Source organism: Amblyomma maculatum, chromosome 6 (genome assembly GCF_055883805.1).
Source record: "Amblyomma maculatum isolate TAMU_Amacu chromosome 6, ASM5588380v1, whole genome shotgun sequence".
Taxonomy (NCBI): domain Eukaryota; kingdom Metazoa; phylum Arthropoda; class Arachnida; order Ixodida; family Ixodidae; genus Amblyomma; species Amblyomma maculatum.
In genome coordinates, this window is record NC_139349.1 from 10,544,804 (window position 1) to 10,564,684 (window position 19,881).

A 19,881-nucleotide genomic window follows, 5' to 3' on the forward strand; every position below is an offset into this window, starting at 1 on the left:
AGATATGTTAGTGAGCACGGGCGAGGTAATAGACGTAGACATTAGAAGACTAGGAAATGCGCAAGTAGTGAAGAGCATGTAATCGAACGAGATTGCGCAAGAGCAGTCGCAGACGGGAGCCAGTAACGTTGTGCAGTCATACTCACTAAAGGGAAGCTTTTTCCCACAAACACGAAAGCCTCGAGCAATCTTGTAGCCGCTTTTTGTTATTTTAACTAATTTTTCCAAAGCTGCGGTAACTGTTGTTTTGATAACTTAAAGTAAATCACCTATTATTGCATATGTAATAGACGTAAAGGTGTAATATATCGGAGGTTAGTGACACGGCTTACGTATTTGTGCCTTCTCGTTATTTTTGTACGGCTGAAGGAAGCAAATAATGCTGGCACGTCGTAGGCATAGGGTGGAACTTAAGTGCCCATAATAATTTTCTTCTTTCTAACGAAACGGTAATTGCCTCGCACCGCTTTTGTTCGTGGTCACTAAAGTGCGTTTTCTCTTTCATTCATAAAAATAAGCCACCTGTCTTTATTCCTTTACTGCTTCACTGACTTTAAGCATTCTATCACGATAAGCGAAGAAAGACCGTTTACTAGAGCGTTGTTATTAGGCAGCTAAAGAAGAAAAAAAATGAGAGGCATGTAAGCTCCGCCTTTAAGGGCGTAACGCAATTTCGATAATGGCTCCCGATCGCCCTTGCGGTTCCGCGTTTGCATGCACGCATTTTGCTACTCCGTTGTCCAGTAATCCCTTAATGGGTACTTCTGTTATCTCGTACATATTCATGAGTCTACAGTCGTAAGACACCACATTATACGAACTGTTGTATATAATCACGCAAGAATGACGCAACAAGAACGAACGATTTATTCAGTTAGCTCCTTTTATAGCCCGCCAGTGGCGTTGTCATCACGTGGTCATGATAAGATTTGCCGACAACGCATCATCTTTCCCTCCTTAAAGATTCAAGCGTACAGGTGGCCGTCTCTGTCTGGTTGATCTTCGCAAACCTGGCGGGCCAGTTTCAGTCTCGGATCCTTCTGGGCTATCTCGTGACGTGGTCGGAGCGTCGGCCGCTGGTCCCCGCTTGCTAACTTCTCCAGGGGCTCTGTCTTCTGATTCAGTCCGGCGTCTCAGTTGGTCCAAGTGCCGCCGCTGAAGACCTTACTCCGAGTCAACGGAGACCATCCTGGAAGCCTGTTGACCATGCACTACTCCTGGAATCCACCTGCGACTTGCTCTGAAATTGCGCATCTAGATCGGCTCTCCAACATCAAATTTAGTAGCACTCTTGGCAGTCTTTGTGATGCAGTCAGTGATGTTTAGCTGTCTTCGGCAGGTAAGAGGCAGTAGACGATGATCTGATGATGGTCAGGAGGAGATATATATTTACAGAAACAAAATAGTATACATAGGCAAAGTTATATCAAGAAGTCACACAGACAACTGTAACTTAAAAGAAAATGAAGACTCTCACACAGAGAAGTCACTTTACAGGCCCTTACTTTCCTACCGAGCGTTTCGGTTAAAGCCTAGGGGGGTGTAAATACGTGCTAAGCACGGAGCCTCAATCTTGACTGCCAAACATGGTCCGAGGACCGCTTTTTGATGACAAACATCAATAAAGACCCGAGGGCGGTCACCTTAGGTGATTCGCCCCGAAAATAAAGCAGCCAATCAAATTATTGAAAAACTTGCCACAACCCCCGTGGGTTGGGAATAATCTTGGACCCAGGTCCTTAATTACGCCAAATAAAAATACAACATTCAAAACACACACACTCTCTCCACTCGCTGGTCCCCAAACCCTCTCACACGGCGCCTGTCTTTCCTTCCTCTCCCCGGCGTGTTTGCGACGCGACCTTGCAGCTGGCGCCTTTGTGAAAGAAACGCCGCGGGGGATCTGGAGACTAGGCCATCCAGCCGTCCCGTTCGAGGAAAAAGAGGGGGGGGGGGGGTTGGGGGGGGGCGGCACTGTCCCACAGCAGTGTACAGTCGCCGTTGCTCGGACCCGAAGTCTCGCGACACAGCAGGAGGCCACTGGGCTGATTGCCTACTTGGGAGGGCCAAGGGTCGCGCCTATTGTCGCCTTCTGCAGGACATTTAGTGAGCGCTTGTGGCAGTGCAAAAGGCTTCATTAACGGCGTCTCCCTGCACCCATGCTTGGCGCCACGGCGGGAGATCGCTGGACGAGCTGGCCGTAAAGTGGTTCGCAGAAGCGTGCCACTGTTGTTCCCGGCTGATAATTGGATGCGTCTGCCGTTCGCTTCTTGGCGACGCCTCGGGGCGAAGGGACCAAACAAACCAAGCCTCGCGCGCGCCCGCGCCCAAGAAGAGTGGAGAAAAGGAGAAAAAAAAAACAACAGCGCTCGCTCCTTGGCCTCGGTGCGTGGGGGGTTCGACCGCCAGCTCGACTCCACGTGCGAGTCGCTTTTCACTGCGGCCTTACACAGTCCATCTTTGTACTTATCTGGTAACCGTATGTGTTCCGCGGGCGATTTGCCGTCCTTTACAGGCGTTCGGCGATATCGGAACAAAAACCGACCTATACGCATTTCCAGATCTTTTCCAGCGTTTTTGCTTAGCCCTTCCTTGAGCGTGCGCACAGGTGTTTCGGCTAAACCATTCGATTGTGCGTGATAAAGCGAAGCTATGAGCAGCGCTCGCTTCTTCGTTGGTTCAGCCATGCTATGGACTTCGAAGTAAGCCTCTCGCCGAATACGATACGTAGGCCACGTACCTTCTGCATCTGTGAATTCCGGTGGCCGCCCGGCACTCATTCTCGCGCAGGTAAATTCGTCTAGCGCCAGCGCGCTATCTCGTCGCCACTGTTATATAGCATCGCGCAGGAATGACGCAACAAGAATGGACGATTTATTCAGGCAGTTCCTTTTATAGCCCTCCGGTGACGTTGTCATCACGTGGTCATGAGAAGGTTTGCCGACGACGCATCCCGAACTACCCCCGTCACAGATATAACATGCCGCTTTAGCCAAACCACCGATCCTGCCTGCTGCGTGGTCTAGAGACAGCGTGTCTAGCCCGATACGCAAAAGTCATGGGCGGGCTAGTTTTGATACCCCCCGCCCATTTCAATAACGACTTCCATGTCTGCGGTCTCATGGTGTCACACAAGTCGACGATTGCTCCTACAAGGTCGTCACCGCTACAACCTGGCAGAACCAAAGAGCGGGGACTTCAACACCGTCGCGTTAATGACTGGTAGTGGAGACGAATCGCCGGCTCAGTATCCCAGGCGTTGCACGCTCTGTACCGGGCTGCTCTGATACTGACCTGCTTATTAGCATAGAAAGAATGGAACCTCAAAGGCCAAGGAATCACAGCGGAGAGAAACGGGAGTTAGCTTGCTATGACAAAAGCTTTATTTCAAAAGCTTTATTTGAGAAATCGAAGATGTTGACAGAAAGAGCTACAGTGACGTAAGCATGACTACATCTATCTCGGCGAATTGGTTTTAAAACGCCATTTCTAAGAAGTCTATTGTAAGATCCACCGGTTATTACTCCTTTCACGCCTTTGCAGGTGTACATCACGTGGCGTTCCTTTACTGCACTATACCAAAGTCGGTGTTCTCTGTCTTCTTTCGCAGGCTGAATCATCTGCAGGGGCTTGATCGGACCGGGAGAAAATGTGCACGCAACCACTCCTTCGACTCCGGTGATGCCAACGACGAAAAGATTCGACACATTGAATATAATGCGGCTTATCTTCCACTGTAATCCTTTGGTCGTAATTTATTCTGCTCTATTTAATGGAACACTATATTCAACGTGAAGCTCCGTGTAAATAAAAGAAAATCGGTATTTTTATCACGGTAGTTTCCTTCCTGTTCTTTAAAAATCTGAAATGAGTGGTACAGTGAAGTAGATTAAACGCCTTTTTAGGGACTGATGTGATTTGGGAAAAGGAAGAGAAACAATCTTCGCGAATGTCTTCCATGCTGAAAAAACGTAAAATGCGTCTATTCAGATATTATAAAAGCGTTTCCATGTGAAACTTCACTTAATATAGCTCTGAGGTGCTGTATGCAAAGCTCGCAGAGAAGCAATTAAGCTACTGGCTTTATTTCACGGAAAGTTTCACTACAGGGAACCTGCACTGCCTAGGTAGCGCTGCAATTGTCCCGCCGCGGACCTCAAAAATGCCGCTGTTAGCCGCTTGGTTCGCGATAAACGACCGAGCATATTCATTAGCATTATATGTATGCGTGTGACAGATATCATCCTTGCCCAGGCGCTCTCGACATAGCCCCGTTATCTCGCACACGCCATCCGAAGATTCGAGAAAGCGTGCAATCTGATCCCTGTAAGCTCATGCAGGTGGCGTGAAAACGGCCTACGTAGTCGCCTCAAAAGTATTTGCTTTTCTCGCTAGGATACGTGTCACGGCGCGACGATCACCACAGTAAGCTTCAGTTCAGGGTACCTATGCTACCGCTTTACTACGGAGGACGCCAACCTTATGAACGCTGCCTATACTTATACACTGACAATTATGTAGGGTACCAGACGTACATGTGACCATGCTTTCGAACACACACTCCTATCAGTCTTTGCCTCCTTTGCCTCTCCTTGCTGCCTCGCCCGGTTCGCTACTACTCCACACTCGACCTTGATCGTCGCTACCAAGATCTTGACAAGGCCTGCGCACCCCAGCCGCCTACGTCACGACAGGCGGATGGCGATAAAGCACCAACAAATGAAGGTACGAGCGTGAATATGAGTCGAGTCACATGATGTCGTCACGCCTCTTTACCCAAGCCTGTACGGCCAGATTCAGTGGATGATCCTTTATCGCTCATCTGCTTGTCGTGACGTTCGCTGATGGGAGAGAAGGTGATGCAAAGGGCTTGTTAGAATCTCGGTGGTGACGCCTTGACTGGCAACCTGAAAAGAGCAGGTACCACCGCACCATCAGTCCGTACAGTGAGCCCATTTCTCTAAGCGTGCAACATGCACAGAGACCTTGTTCTTCATTCGTCTGCCCATAGTGTGGAGTATTGCGCGAGCTTCCACGTTTTATGTCGCATACATTTGGTTATTTGGCATAGGCTGAGTGATGAAGCTGCGGCTTTCAAGCATCCGTAGGAAGCTAGAGCAGGGTCAATCGCGTTACTTGGGACCATGCGGGTGCAGAAATTTATTTGATATCAATAGCTTGGATGCGTAGGCTGAGTGATGAAGCTGCGGCTTTCAAGCATCCGTAGGAAGCTAGAGCAGGGCCAATCGCATTACTTGGGACCATGCGGGTGCAGAAATTTATTTGATATCAATAGCTTGGATGCTGTGCTCTGTCAGTAAACCGCAACTCCGACATCATTGCAAAGCCGGCGCATCGACAAATGGTGTCCCGACTAAAAAAATCATGTCATTTCCGCCACACATTTCTCGCAGAGCGTTGCACGGACACGACATCTGAGCTTTCCTTCCTCCATGTTACTGTGGGATCTACCTTGGCTGCAGGGGGAATGGCCCATCAGCCACCATACCTCCATATTTGCTTTAAGACGCAGCAAGTAACCAGTGCGCACGGCGAGTGTCCACAAATTTCGCCGACGGCGGGGCCCGCTATTCGCTCATTTCTTTGACCGACCAGTTTCCTTCCGACGCTGTCGTCATGCTGTTGTCCGACCAAATGGGATCGGAAGTGGTAGCTTATGAATTGGGCGCCTGGCCGTCATGAAGCGTTCTTCTCAAGCTGATTCGCGCTGTGCGTAAAACGTGTGCAGTCGTGCCGTAGCCGTGCCACCAAACTTGCACTATCACAGTTATCTATCGGACGCGCTTCTTGTACTTGTCACGCTGAAAGTTTTTCGGCACGGTCTTGCGAAGCGACTTCGTTGGCGAAAGACGCTCCATGAGTGCTGCGCTTCAGAGTGAAAACCATACGCCCATAGTTTCTTGGGTACGTAGCAAGAGAAGTCGTGGCTTTCCTCGCTGCGTTTAAGTCTACGCGGCCACCAGTTGGAGCATGCGCAAGAGTACGCCCCCTTTCACTGCGTTACAGTTCCCGTGTTTTGTGTGCGTATGGGTTCATGCATTGTTGACAGCCGCCTCAGGTAGGTTCATATTGCCTTTTTCTAATTTATTGAAATTTGAGATCTTCAAAAGAAAAAGCTTAGTGTGCTGTAATCACACAAAAAGTAGCTCGAGGGTGTCATGTCACACAATGTGGTTGACTCATTAAGCAGCTCTAGATGCACTCTCTGCAGTTGTGGAAATAAGGCGTACAGCATGTGGTGCCTCTTACCGTTGCTGCATGCGTATATGGGGGCGCTCACTGTCCAAGCCTTAAATAAGCAACCTGTTGGGGTGGCTTCGAAATGAATATGGCATTCGTCTCTTTGAGGATGCCATCGACATAGCTCTCCGCTGACAGTTCGCGGTCGAAAAAACTCGCACTAAAACACTGCTTAAACCTTTGCTGGAAACAATGAACAATTATTTGAATGCTAATTTGAGCCGAATTTCCTCCAGACGCATGCAGACTATGAGATATGCCTTATTGCAGTGCTTTCGCTTTATTAACACCGCAGTTCTCGTAATTACCACACGGTCATTTTGTCATAATATTCTATAGCTATCTGAAGTGGCCGCTACGGACGGGGATCAATCTCCCGGCTATGGGATCAGCTGCTATCCCCAAATCCACCTAACAACCTACGGGTAGGCACCATTTCACAAAACGCGTTTGCTAAAGAAATACAGATGACAAAAGTAGACCGGTTTTGAACATCTGGCAGCCCCAATTTTAATTCAAATGCGCATTCTAAAGATGGTAGTGCTTCGTCCGCAATTTCTGCCACCCTCTCTGTTTACTTTGAATATCCGCAGTCAAATCATGCAACGCTATTTGCGCCGTAAATCAGTCCCAAAATCGCTGTCCTGCCTGAACTGTGATGCCCACTTCTGCTTGCTGCTCCCACAGACCCGTGGGGCAGACAAGGTGACGTCGAACTTGCGTCATTGACTTACGGGGATGAGAGCCTTGCTTACAACGGAGGTTTTTTGAAAGCGCGCGTCTTTAAGCATGAAAGCGCAGAAATTTGTTGAGCCCTAGCCCTGTGGTACGGTGTTTTAGAAATTCCAAACGCTGTTACTCATATGACTAATGGGAGGCAACAAATCTATATGCAACTAAACACCAATGTATACCGGCTGGAAAGGTTATTCTAGGAAAGTGGCTAACCAGCTTTTAATGGCATTATTTCTTGTTTTCTAATATCCGCCAACGTTTGTATAATTGTATCACCGACGCGGTGTCCAATTTGACAAGCCTGTTCTTAAAGCGCGGTGGCCGGCTTCTTCGAAACGCTTTCGCATAAATTGGGACGAAGTGGCCTGAACAAGGTAGATCCCATGGTAGCTAAACTTGCATAGCGCCCCATGGTGACGACTGAGTGAGGCACAAGTTTATTGGCGCCGCCACGCCCCCCTGAGAACTGTTGTAAGCACTAGTGCAAATAACAAAGTAAGACGTCATAGTCACGTATGCTTGGCGCGGATTTCGAATCTTTTTTCTCGTACGTCACGAAAGGTAAGGGCAACAATGACGAAGACGGAACGGCGCTCCGCCACGTCTGCAAAAATTGACTTTGTAATTGTTGAAGGAATTTAACTCGACAGAAAATTTGACTGCCAAGTTAAGCTAACTTTTAAAGTTGAATGGGGTCTATTCTTAAACGACATGTCCAAGCATTGTTCAGACTCTGTCATCGTTGGCCTTATCTTTCAGTGGGCGTCATTTAAAAGCATTCTGGATTTCACCACTATACTTACATCCACCTTTATTCTTCAGGCTGTAGGGAGCTGAAATCGCATGCACTGGCCTGATAAATTTCAAGTACGTGGTAGTGCTTGCACGAAGACAAAATGGAGTCTCAGAGAGGGCACAACAGTTTAATGTCAGCTCCCGGACGTGAACAAGCAGCAATTTGGTACAGTCAATGATACGGAAGAAGATAGAATGTAAAGCTCAAATATAAACAGGGTAGAATGTTGCAGCAGTAGCAGTGCGGCCAAGCTTGAAGATGAAAAGGACACATAAAAAGTGTGTACTGTCGCACACATCTTTCATATGCTTATTTTTATTTGAAAGAATATTTGCAATATTTTACCACAAATAAATGTGGCCCTGCACTGTAGCGGTAAATTAGTAGAATGTATAAATGTTTATAAAAAAACATATATAAAGAAGTTAGTATTTATAAGCATGACGAAAACTGTGCACAACTTCTTGTGCACGGACTAGACTTCTCAGGGAATGCAAGTGAATTAGGTTTCGCATGGAAACGAACTTGCGGGAGTCTCCACAACAATTAATAACAGCACTCTATGCAAATGCATTATTACATGAAAGCGTATTCTGCTTGCCGGAGTTTTTTGTTTACAAATAGCAGACGACTTGTGCGCATATATATATATATATATATATATATATATATATATATATATATATATATATATATAGACGCGGTTTTTTTGTTACTAATGGGCCAAAGTTAAATTCAAACAGGATGTCCCACAACTTTCCCGATTATCTATTTTATTCTAACAGTTTCGGACGGTGGACCGTCCTTCTTCAAGGTAGAATTGGGAATATATATATGTGTGTGTGTATGTATATATAGGAGCTGGTTATGGCACTTAGGTTATAGAGACACCTGGATCAGTTCTCTATTTTTTTTACACCGGACTCACTTCCGAAAAATATGCCCTTGTATCAATAGTAATATAGCAGGGCGGTTGCTTAGGCACAAGCGGGCTGTAAGAAGAGCTGTATCAAAACATTCTCAGCAAAATTCACGCTGTGCTGCAGCAGCAAAACATAAACGTCTTTTAGAACAGGAAATGTATTATATCATGGGATTATGTGCTCTAAATACGCGAGCAACTCTTTAGGAAGTGTTAGCACTCTGGCAACGAACAAAGCCTGTCAAAGGTAAAAACTTTATGCAAACTAACAGATTTACGGTAGCAATCGAGTACAAATGCATGGGAGGAGCCGTCTTCCCTGTATTGCATGTACACTTAAAACCATAGACTCGCGAGCGACTCGAGTAAACCTAGAAGTTTACGAAGCTGCCGGCGACTCTACACAGTGTTGGCCAGCTAATCGGCGACAGCCCACGCCTGGTTAGCCACTGAGGGGGCACACACAAGTTTGATGAAAAATACTTTACTCAGGAATGAGCAGCATAAACAGTGCACTGCGGACGGTGAAAATAACATACTATCAACGATAACAGGACGATAAAACAGTGTGGATACAAGAGATGTAAATATACAAGTTACAGAAGTAGAAACACGGCACTAAATATGAGACCAATAACTATAACTGTAAGAGAAAGTGATAATCACAAGACATTAGGGGGTGAAAAAATGTAAAAGCGCGCGGAAGGTGAACGCAACTACAACAAGTAAATGAAGACTTCGAGAAATCGGAAGTCGGGTTTGCGTTACGGTGCTATGAAGCCCGCTCTGAAGAGCGTCGGGTTGGCGATGGTTTAACACAGGTAATCTTTCTATCTCGCGCTTTCTCCGCCGCTGCACCCCTGTATAGCCCCATGACGACAATACACATATTTAGTCAATTTAGTACAGCGCAAACGTACTATTCATAGCGAAATCGACCTAGAGGGGGCGCCACCGTTACTCCAATGTGTGGATCGGCAGCCGGCGGCGCTCGCAGAAATGCACGCGGTGTCGGTTTGTTTCCAAGTTTACGGCGAGTTTATTGGCAAAGAAAACGTGCTCCAGCAAATTATTAGCGATTTGCGTCTTATAGGGTTCCAATTATAGTGTTGCAAAACCCCTAGAATTGGCGAATGCTGCTGAAAAGAAGCGCAGATTGTATGAAAACAAGGCACGCAACCACCCATCTTTTAGATTTGTAGGCATTATTTTGCATGCATTTTTTGTGGTACAGCGCTTTCGGGCCTGATATTTTTCTTGCGTTACACTTACCCAATGAAGTTTTGTTTTCCTAATCGCTTTTTCATCAGTGTGCGCGTGCCTGCTAGATGTGCGGGTGTAAGGAAGGCAAGTTTAATGTCAGTTAGAGGGAGTGCATTTCGCCTCGTGAAGCGTCACTTTTGTAACACGGTGCTACACTGTGAAGAAAATTGGCACCCTAAATGTACTTTCTGTGAGCAACGTAGGTACTACTTATGTGCTTTTTCTTACCCAACTCTATTTTTGTAAGACAAAGCAGCTGCGCCTGCCTTGAACGACTGGCGCACTGCAGAGTACGGTGAAATTCGAGACGATACTAGTTGCTGTGGTAGCAGCTTCCAAGCCCACGCAGATGCAAGGTTCTTGCTTGGCCTGCCTTAGAAAAGGAGACACTGTCTGGTTCACCACCTATTCTTTCATTCGAAGATTAAGCTGATTGATGCAGCACGGAGAAAGTATACTGGCGGAAGGGTTTGCCACATACTAAATCCGTGACAGCACATCAGCTCTGGCCAGACAAAGGCTGCGAGCAATTGCGCCAAAATGATGTCCCGCCGATGCAGTACAGGAGCTCTAGCCGCACATTCAAGCTGATTTGGTATGTGTGGCGCGCCGAGCGGAGCGAGTGCGTTCGCTGAACATACTACGAGGCGAGTGCTTTTCGCAGCTGATGTCAACGTAAATGGTAATTTGACTGAAGATAGAAGTTCGGCATCGAAGGAAGCATTTGGGAATTTTTAATGTATGTAGCATTGTTTACTGGTAAATTAGTAGTATAATGTATGGAGAAAACGCACTATATTTGGTCGTATGACAGAAAAATTTCACGCTCGCAAAACGTTACCACCTCCTATCTCTTGCAATTAGTCTTCGTTGAAATGCCAGCTACAAATTTATATATATCTAAGATAAGTAGAAGCTTCATCATCAATTTTTCAGACCTTATGAAATTTAGTGTTGTCGTAAAGGCGTGCTCTAATGCTCAAAAGCAAACCTTCTTGCCTGCTTGCTTTGAGTAAATTTGATGCATGTTTTTTCGCACCCTACCTTTGTAATCACAATCATTAGACAGTTATAGGAAAGCGAAGACATACTAGTACCAGTTTTGTATCGGCGTACTAGTATACCGTAATACCAAGTGCCTGCTTTGCACGCGCTGTGCCATCGCGTGGCTTGGTGGAGCACGTATACACTCTGCGTGGTCAGCACACATACCTTAATAAGTATATTTTAAGGTTTATTTGAAACTGTATATTATTTTTTACTCTAAAACACTTTGTACATGAGTGCTGCCGAGCCGCCGCTCATGCCGCCAAGCATGCATGTAACCAGCGGAAAATATCCAGTTCTGTTTCTGTGGCCCACAGCAAAGAAAAAGAAAATCTTGGCACAAAATAACCTAAAACATTTCGGCCGGCTTTGTGTCTTATAGCGCTGCTATCATTTGTACTCTACAAATGTTTAAAGTAATCGTTAACGTTTATTCGATGTCTACTGCAGCGCCGGGCAAGTGATCGCAACAGCTGAAACAAAAAGTGAAAGGTCTGGAGCGTGGGCTCGGGTCTAATGTCAGCCATCTGACGCAAGACCCATGCATAACAGCTTAAAGTGCCGGAGGAGCTGAAGATGCAGCAGACTTCACCTGCACAAAATACAAGAGCGGACAATCTATTCAGGAAATAAAATCAGTGTATTCGAGGCTATAATCTGTAGACTTCCCTTCAAAGCGGTCGGAGAAAGGTCTTACACTTACTACCGGTCACAAAACATTTTACAGTGAGCGGATTGACTGCATTTACTGTAGCCATGCATAGGCCCATTCTGCGAAAGGGACCATAAAAAGCTGGCCACTTAAACGGAGAGACGAACAAGCACAATGTTTATTTCATTTCTCACATCCGCAACACAAACATTTCCAAGCTATAGCTTCAATTATAGCGGGGTGATATCGGCAATCAAAAGTAATTTTCCCTTCTCCCCTCAACTCAGCGCACGGCGCAGCGCGAGAACAAATAATGAAAACAAGTCGCGATGGTGATGCCCCATTCATCCCCTAACACCTGGGAGCGCCCAATGTGAGTGCCCAACCCCAAGGCCCAATTGACATCAATGGGAAGGGTCGCCCTAATCGGTTAGGAGCGGATGTGAGGAGACCTGTTTAAAAATTTCTTGCAAATTATGGGGTGCGAATTATGGTGCATTAGACTTCAAAGCATTAGAATGGTTTGAAGTTGAACACGAAGGTTCACACAGACCACCCTTTAGGATTTGTTAATTTTTAATCTTACTTTAAAACTTTTCAAAGTTTCAGCGGAGAAGCCACGTGCAACGTGGCAAGCCACGCAACGTGTGAAGCACGACCGACGCTTTATGGCGGTAGAAGCCTTCTTCATATACTTTAGGCGGTTATATTCAAAATTAATTTGGATTTGTACATTTAGTGAAAAAATTACCTCACGAATGCAAAAAACAGTTGAAGCAAACACGTAGTGCACTCACACTCAGTCATTTACATTATATAGTAGCAGTCATTGGTTTCTCCGCTTCAATACTCGTTTAGATCTCATTCGTGTTGAAATAGGAATCTGCGGGATAATATTTTGGTGACTGACTATTTTGGATAAAAACGCGAAAGCATTGAGCTTATCCTAAGCCAAACACGAATGAACGACGTGGTAGTCTTCTGATTTATTGTCCCATTATGGCGGGCATGTATGCTATATATTTTCTATTTTCCAATTTCAGTGATGTACCTTCGATGTGTTCCCGAAGTACGCGTGCAGAAATTAGGACAGTTTAGGGAAGGCTCTCGTTAAATTGTCCTATATTTAGTATCGCCCATAAGAAAACGTTGTTTTCGATAAATTTCTGCACAGAACAAGAATCTTATTATAGCTGTTGGCGGCCTCTAACAAAGCAACTGCATTGTTTCTTGGTTGCCTTGTTGTTCAGCATTTTTTGGTACTACGCTCTTTTTTTGTGAACTCAAAAATCTATACAGCAAACATGGCATCTCGTACGTGAAATGTTCTCTGTCAATGTCACAAAGCTCTCCTGATTAGCCAGCGAGAGAGCCCGACACGGTGCTTAGGGTTAGCTTGAGGTGCTTCATATTATACTGTTAACACGATGCTTAAGAAAAGTAAGTTAGAGTGCTTAAGTTAGAGTGCACTTACACTTCAGTATGCTTTGATTTTGTTTTTCATTCTTCTCTCATTTCCAGCTAGAGATCTTCGCTGCCTGTGTTCTTGTTTTTCATCCTGAAAATGTTAGAGATCAGACAAAAGCATGCATATTTGCGTGCATTTTCCACGGAGAAGTAAAACACTGCCCTATTTTCATACATTTCTCCTTGCAACTTTAGTGTGCCCAGCACCATATTTTAGGCACACACGCATTTTTAGTCCCGTTTCAAATTCCAAATCATTAGTTCAAAGCAAACAACGATATTTTTTTACTACATTCAGTTTCCCTTCAATTGATAATGTTGTTAGTGGACATTAAAGACGGCAGAATATGAGCAGCAAACATGGGTGAGCTGAGCACAATTCAGTTCAGTTCAGTCGTTCAGTCGTGTCCGACTCTTCGTGACCATATGGACCATATCACGCCACGCTTTCCGGTCTCTCACTATCTTCCTAACGTCACATAACTTCATCTGCAGCGCCTCGAGGATGCCATCTAACCATCGCGTTCGCTGCTCCAGTGACCCTCAACCTTTCCCAACATCAAAGCTTTCTCCAGCGACTCCTCTCTTCTCATCAGATGACCAAAGTAGCTGAGCTTTAACTTAAAAATTTGACCTTGCAATGAGCAGTCAGGGTTTATGGTCGACAATACGACTGATTTGATCTTCTGGCAGTCTAAGGAACTCTCAAGAGTCTCCGCCAGCACCACAATTCAAACGTGTCAATTCATCGGCTGTCAACCTTCTTCACAGTCAAACTCTCGCATCCATACATCACAACTGGAAAGACCATAGCACGGGTTATACGGATCTTGGTTGGCAGTCTAATGTCTCTGCTCTTTACTAAGCGGTCAAGGGTAGTCATGGCTTTCTTTCCCAGAAGCAGGCGTCTCCTAATTTCATGGCTGCAGTCTCTTTCGGGGTAATCTTGGACCAATTAGGTGGGACCAATCCCCGTTCGTGGTGGCCGCTTTCCGATTGGGACGGAAAACAAGGATTCCGCGTACTGTGGGACTTCAGCGCACGTTAAAAAAACACAAATGGGTAATATATCCTACTAGAGGAGAATACGGCAACCCTCATAGCTTGAGTCACCTTGGGTCGTTGAACCCCATAAATCCAACCAAACACGGATGATCTTGCCGCTTTATGCAAATTGCTTTCAATCGCAGACCTTGCAAATGAAGCACCGTTGAAAAATATTATGTTTGAAAGGCTACCCACAGATAGTTTTATATTTATATTTACAGCCCGAAAGAAACATACCTACAAACAGCAATTTCTTTGAACGAATGATCTTATTCTTCCAGAAAAGCAAGCTGCGAGAACACATGCATTTACCGGGATAGCGTTAAATGCCCCGTTCAGCATAAAATCTGGCTTAAGAGTGGCTCTATCAGCAATTAGTTGGCAGGTGACATTACCGGGCACAAATACGTAAAAATTGTGGCACAAAGTGAGGAAGTACATGTAAGCGAACAAAGATCCGCAAATGGAGTACATGCCGGTTTTCTTCAAGAAAGATGAAGCCGGATATTTTTATATAGGATTCTTTAAAAATATAGATGGATAGTTCCGTGTCGGAATGCCATTAATGGCTTACATTAAAAGAAAAACAGATTAATCACGCCAACTGGTGAGTTGATAATTAAATTCTAGTTCAATTTTTTCCCTGTTACAAATGGGTGCTAGATTGTGGTTGGAGATTTGTAGCTGGCTTTAAGAAATTACCATATCACGTTTAGTATTTCGGAATGCGACACGTCTCGGCGCTGTAAGTCCGGAAGTTTCGTGCACGACGCGCCCTTTTCGAAAAGCACGCTGCACTCCACGTTGCTGCGCGGCTTTTGAAAGAAAAGCAAGGTGACAAAAATTTATTTTGCTTTGTGAATTCTAGTTCGAATTCTAACCAAATTCTTGTAATTCTAAAAAGTAATATGATTCTTAGTAAGCGTCGGCTAATAATGTTTCACTGCAACATTGCGCTTGATCGCCATATTTAAAAAGAGAGCTATGCGAAACGTTAGCCAGCTTATAGTTCACATTATTCAACCTCTTTTTTGTGTTCATTAACAGCGCAATTACAGTGTTGGATAATCAGTCCCATTAGCTCGAAATGTATATTTTATAAATTCTGTGTCTTCTTCGCTGAAGCAACCTAAATGCAACGATCATATTAACTGCACACTTCGTCAAACACATCGCTGGTTCACATGTATCGAAAGTATAAGGTTCATAATAAAGGAAATAATATTGGAAGGATGCCTACTCTTCTGCTTCCGAAGTCCGCACCTGCGAGTGCTAATAGGCTTAGGCAGGGCATGCAATACGATGTCAAGATAATCAGGGGTCGCTAAAGGTAACTGACTGGATTTCAAGAGAAGTCGGGAGGAGAAGGAGAGGGAAGAAAGTGAGATCGACGAATAAAATTTGAAACTTTGCTCGATAAATATCAAGGGCAGTCATACTTCGTAACATTAACATTACATTGTCCAGAAAGCAAAACCAGTTAAAGGGAATGCTATAAACTCCGAATACAACATGCTCGATGCATATCGTAAGTCAAGTTACGAATACAACATGTTCGAGGCATAGAAACACACAAAACGTGTTCATGATTTCTCCTGTGTGAAAACATAGCGTTAAGGATGAACACATCTCGGTCTCACCTCCTGATGATAGCAGCAGAAATTCCAAGGCAGATGACTATGAGTACTCCGAGCAGAACGCCTACAATGGTGACGTTTCTCTGCGCCGCTGGATAGGAAATAAGCATGAAGAAACAGTTGTACACAATTATGATTTCAGCCGTCATGTAGCGCAAACTGCACATTATGCTCATAAGGAGTGCCATACATAAAAGAAAATAAAAGTAAAGAATCACAAATCAGCAAAAATAAAAAGTAGAAAAAAAAAAAACATTTGTACTCGTGCGAAGCAAGGTAAAAGGAGCATTTTTTATGCCGAGTGTTTCATCGGTTGCCTAATTGAAACATCGATCCCAGTATGTCCATGCTAGTATCCGAGGTTAATGTGTTTTCAGTTGAACAGCAGTTATTCATCACCGTTAAGGAAACCGGCTTAGACTTTGTACACAACAGCACCCTCTGTTTACCAGTGTCCGCAATCGAAGCTTCTGTGTCAAACAGCAGTAAAGAAAGCAAGCACGCAGCCTACGAGAACAGAAAACATGGCATTTTCATCAGCCGCGTGCGTAACACGCAAAATTTTTTAGTTGCTGGTCTATTTTGTTAAACTAAGTTGATGCACGTTTTAGTGCCTATAGCTAGAAAATTGTTTATTTTTAACATAGTATACCTTATAATCTCAGTATATAAACAAGATTCGTGTCTAAATTGAGTCGTATTTATTGATTCGTCTAGAAAAAAGCATTATATTTGAACCTCAGGAAATTGTTTCTATACCCACATACTTCAGAGGTAAGTACTAGTTCAGATGAACATACTCTATTTCCAACACATTTCCTGTGGTGCTTGCGCATCATATATCATTCAGCGCACGTTATCGCATTTGTAGTTTGCATGTAGAAGCCGGTGCATGATCACAGAAGCGGCGATAATTGCCTCAGTGTTTTCTTCCTGTCATGTTTTTGCCTTGACGGCTCACGGATTAAAGTTTTAAAGGTTGCTGTCTCTTTAAGTCCACAAGAGGGGAGGTATCTCTTTTTATTATATTGATGGGAATTGCTTGCATTGCGATCATCATCATTTAACTAAAATGGGACTGCGTTGGGAAGTTTAGTTAAATCGTTTCTTACCAGTATATTCTTGGAGCTGAATTTCACAGTTTGGTCCTGTGAAGCTTGGCTGACATCTGCGAAAGAAAATAAAAAAATCATATTTTTTTTTCATGAAAACGTCAACACTTTCAACATAGTATCTGGCGCACACACGCAAAGACAGGTAGGAGAGACGACAAAAGGCACACTAGTCTGCCCTACCAATCCACCTCTCATGTCTTCTTGTGTGTGCTAGGTACTGCATACATCTAAATACACTAACCAACTGAAGCAGTTAAACCTTTCTGACGAATAATAAGACCTAACTACAGAGAAGCTGCGTAGCCATTAAAGAGTTTATTTATTTAGTACTTATTTATTAATTTTTATTAATACTGCCGACTCGCTTGACTACGAGGTAAATATAGCTGGTTACCATTTTGTTATTTATAGCATGATATGAGTAACAATAAATAATGACGCGGTTTCGTTTCTTTTCAGTGCCGAAAGCAAATTATTACCTAGGCGGGGCTTTCACTTTGACAAAGGTTTCAATGCTTCAACCTGAAATCGTATGACCAGCCGCGGTGGTGCAGTAATTACGGCGATCGACTTGTGCGCAAGTTTACGAGGTCGAATTGGGGCATTGAAAATGGAAGCAGTGTTGGAACCACATCCAGGAAAGCGTACCGACAGTAGAAAGAGGTCTTCTCGCTTGTTTCGCACACGCCACGATTCTTGCAGGGGTTTTTGGAACAGATTGCTGAAGCGAAAACAAAAACCGCAATTTAGATAGCACTTCAAAAAGTATACCAATATCTTCCAACCTTTCTGACTTCTTAAAATATTCACTTATATATGTGTTAAATATTCCTGCACTAGCAAGAAAATGTGTGTTCTGGACGGAAATAGACAGGTAAGAACCTTAGAAGGAGCCTGTGACGCTATCGATATATACGTCACCAAAACATTGGAGAACAATTTTCTGCCTCTGCACGTCTTGCTCGGCATTCATTTATGAACACTTGTTTGACAGCAAAAACAATTTCAAAGGCTGAAACTACCACAAAAAGCCCTTTAAGTCAGCACTGTGTGAGTGAGAGAGACTCTTTAATGGAAAAACATATAATTTTGCCAGCGTTTAGATTTCGCTGGCATGCTACTCTGTGTGTCGGATCATGCATTTCATTATTTCATTTTATATCATTACTCCACGAAGCACCTTAACACGTATTTAATGGCCGTGTTTTATCTCCCCCTTCAATTCTATTATTTCCCTCACTATTCTTTTTTCAATCTTTCCCTCCCGAAGTCAGCACTGTCAGATTCACATTACCAATCGCATAGTGCATGCGTGCCTTGCCAAAAGCACAGACCCAGTTGAGAAACGTAGATGAAAAAGGAACTAATGAGACAAGAATTCCAAACTTAGCTCCAAGCAAAGGATTTTCTCTAAGAGTTTAAAAAGAGACAACTGCCAATCTCGATCAATACAGCGTTTTCTGAACTGCCTCCCATTAGCGGAGTTCATCCTCAGTTGAAGAGTCGGCATGCGAGGAAATCAACTGAGCATGCCGAGAACTTCTATGATTCTTCTCAGAATGTATTAATGTACTGAATGAGAAAGTTAGGAACCAGGATGCCTTACATAGCTATGTTTGGAACCCTCTTTTTAATGTGGCGTTAGGCCATTTCACTCTCAGCCACTATGAGAGAAAGAGCCTTCGAAATACTCGCGACCGCCTGTTTCTCACATTAACAACAGTGTGCACCAAAAGAGATCGTGCGCACTCGGCTCAATGTGTATTTACTCGTGTTTCTCGAAGATGATGATTGCGTGCTATTTCCGTGCATCAGGAATCAAGATGCATTTTTCAGCCTCCTTTTATGACATTCAAGCATAGCCTGCCGGTGAGAAGAAATTCACATACGAGTACAGATGCCTTCCGTGCTCTCGAAGTAGTTTAAGTGGCATACGCATTTCCCTTGTAAGCACATCCTTTCTGGGCCCTTGCAGTATACTTCACACTTCTCCTCTGCAAGCGGAAAAGAAAGTAAAACAAAATGTTTATGTCCCATGGTGTATGGTCGCCGCAGGTATCTTGCTGCTCAAAACTAGTTCATGGAGTACACATCAGACCGCGCCTGTTTTCGTTTTAGAAACTTTAGCCAGAGCAGATGCGTAAATGTGGTAATCTACTCTGCTTTCGGTGCATTAAAATTAACAAAGAAAGGCCATAAGTGACCCTAAATTTAGAGCTAAAACATTCGTCCTATTCAACACTGTGTAGTTTTTGCCCAAAGCAATATTTTTTTTTTTATCAGAACAAGCTTTCCCATGGCTAAGCTTATGAAAAAGGTAAACACTTCAATGAAAAATTAGTGCGGTGACCATCAATTCTTTTCTTTACAGTCTCATAGACACAGTGAGCGAGGATGTGTGGAAAACTGAAGTCTTCGATAGGGGCTTCAGTAATAGAGAAATTGTGATTCCTGAAGGCAAAACAGGAGCTCAGAAAGGTACTTCGATCCAACTTCCTTCCACGCTTTCCTAACTCGTATCTGAAGCGTATCAAAATCACCAATAGCTGTTTCGGTCAAAAGCAAAACATTACCACTTCTTACGTTCTGAATTCTCTCACCTAAGCACAGGTCGATGTGCAGAGCTCCCAGGCTGTACGAAGTTACTTTCTTGTGGGATTCGGGACAATTCAGGGCGTACTCTCCTCCTTCCTTCTTTTCACACTTGTGCTGGTTCCCAAGTGCCCTCACTAATTGCTGGAGGTAGGTTTGACAGAGGTCTTCTTCTGTGACAGCTATAATACACCAAGATAATACGCATACTCATTACCATACACGACCAAATCACGGTCAGAAATGAATTAAATTGCATTGTTACTTATTTCGATAAATTCGTCTGAATATAGTTAGATGACATTACAAACCACTTCCAAAAAGTAATGACAATAAAATGATTTCCC

General features: G+C 44.2%; 2 protein-coding genes and 1 long non-coding RNA gene across 4 annotated transcripts in view; 2 read left to right on the forward strand and 1 right to left on the reverse strand.

Moving 5' to 3' along the window:
* The window catches only part of LOC146185047 (glycoprotein antigen BM86-like), a 70,160-nt gene extending 66,326 nt beyond the window's left edge, over positions 1–3,834 (forward strand). For both annotated transcript variants that reach the window (XM_084606035.1, XM_084606037.1), the window contains one exon: positions 3,611–3,834. The gene's annotated coding sequence lies outside the window, so the exon portion shown is untranslated. The remainder of the gene's footprint in view (positions 1–3,610) is intronic.
* Positions 3,835–5,619: 1,785 nt separating this feature from the next.
* Positions 5,620–19,881, forward strand: part of LOC146185048 (uncharacterized) — a 310,168-nt gene continuing 295,906 nt past the window's right edge. The window contains exon 1 of the long non-coding RNA XR_014707963.1: positions 5,620–6,079. This is a non-coding gene — a long non-coding RNA (uncharacterized LOC146185048). The remainder of the gene's footprint in view (positions 6,080–19,881) is intronic.
* LOC146185049 (uncharacterized) overlaps positions 11,225–19,881 on the reverse strand; it is an 18,745-nt gene continuing 10,088 nt past the window's right edge. The window contains exons 5-11 of the mRNA XM_084605790.1: positions 19,543–19,716; positions 18,832–18,936; positions 17,591–17,663; positions 16,940–16,995; positions 15,831–15,918; positions 13,151–13,234; positions 11,225–11,616 (exon numbers count right to left, since the gene is read on the reverse strand). Of these exons, the coding sequence (XP_084461916.1) occupies positions 13,198–13,234; positions 15,831–15,918; positions 16,940–16,995; positions 17,591–17,663; positions 18,832–18,936; positions 19,543–19,716 (533 nt within the window). The 3' untranslated portion in view covers positions 11,225–11,616; positions 13,151–13,197. The remainder of the gene's footprint in view (positions 11,617–13,150; positions 13,235–15,830; positions 15,919–16,939; positions 16,996–17,590; positions 17,664–18,831; positions 18,937–19,542; positions 19,717–19,881) is intronic.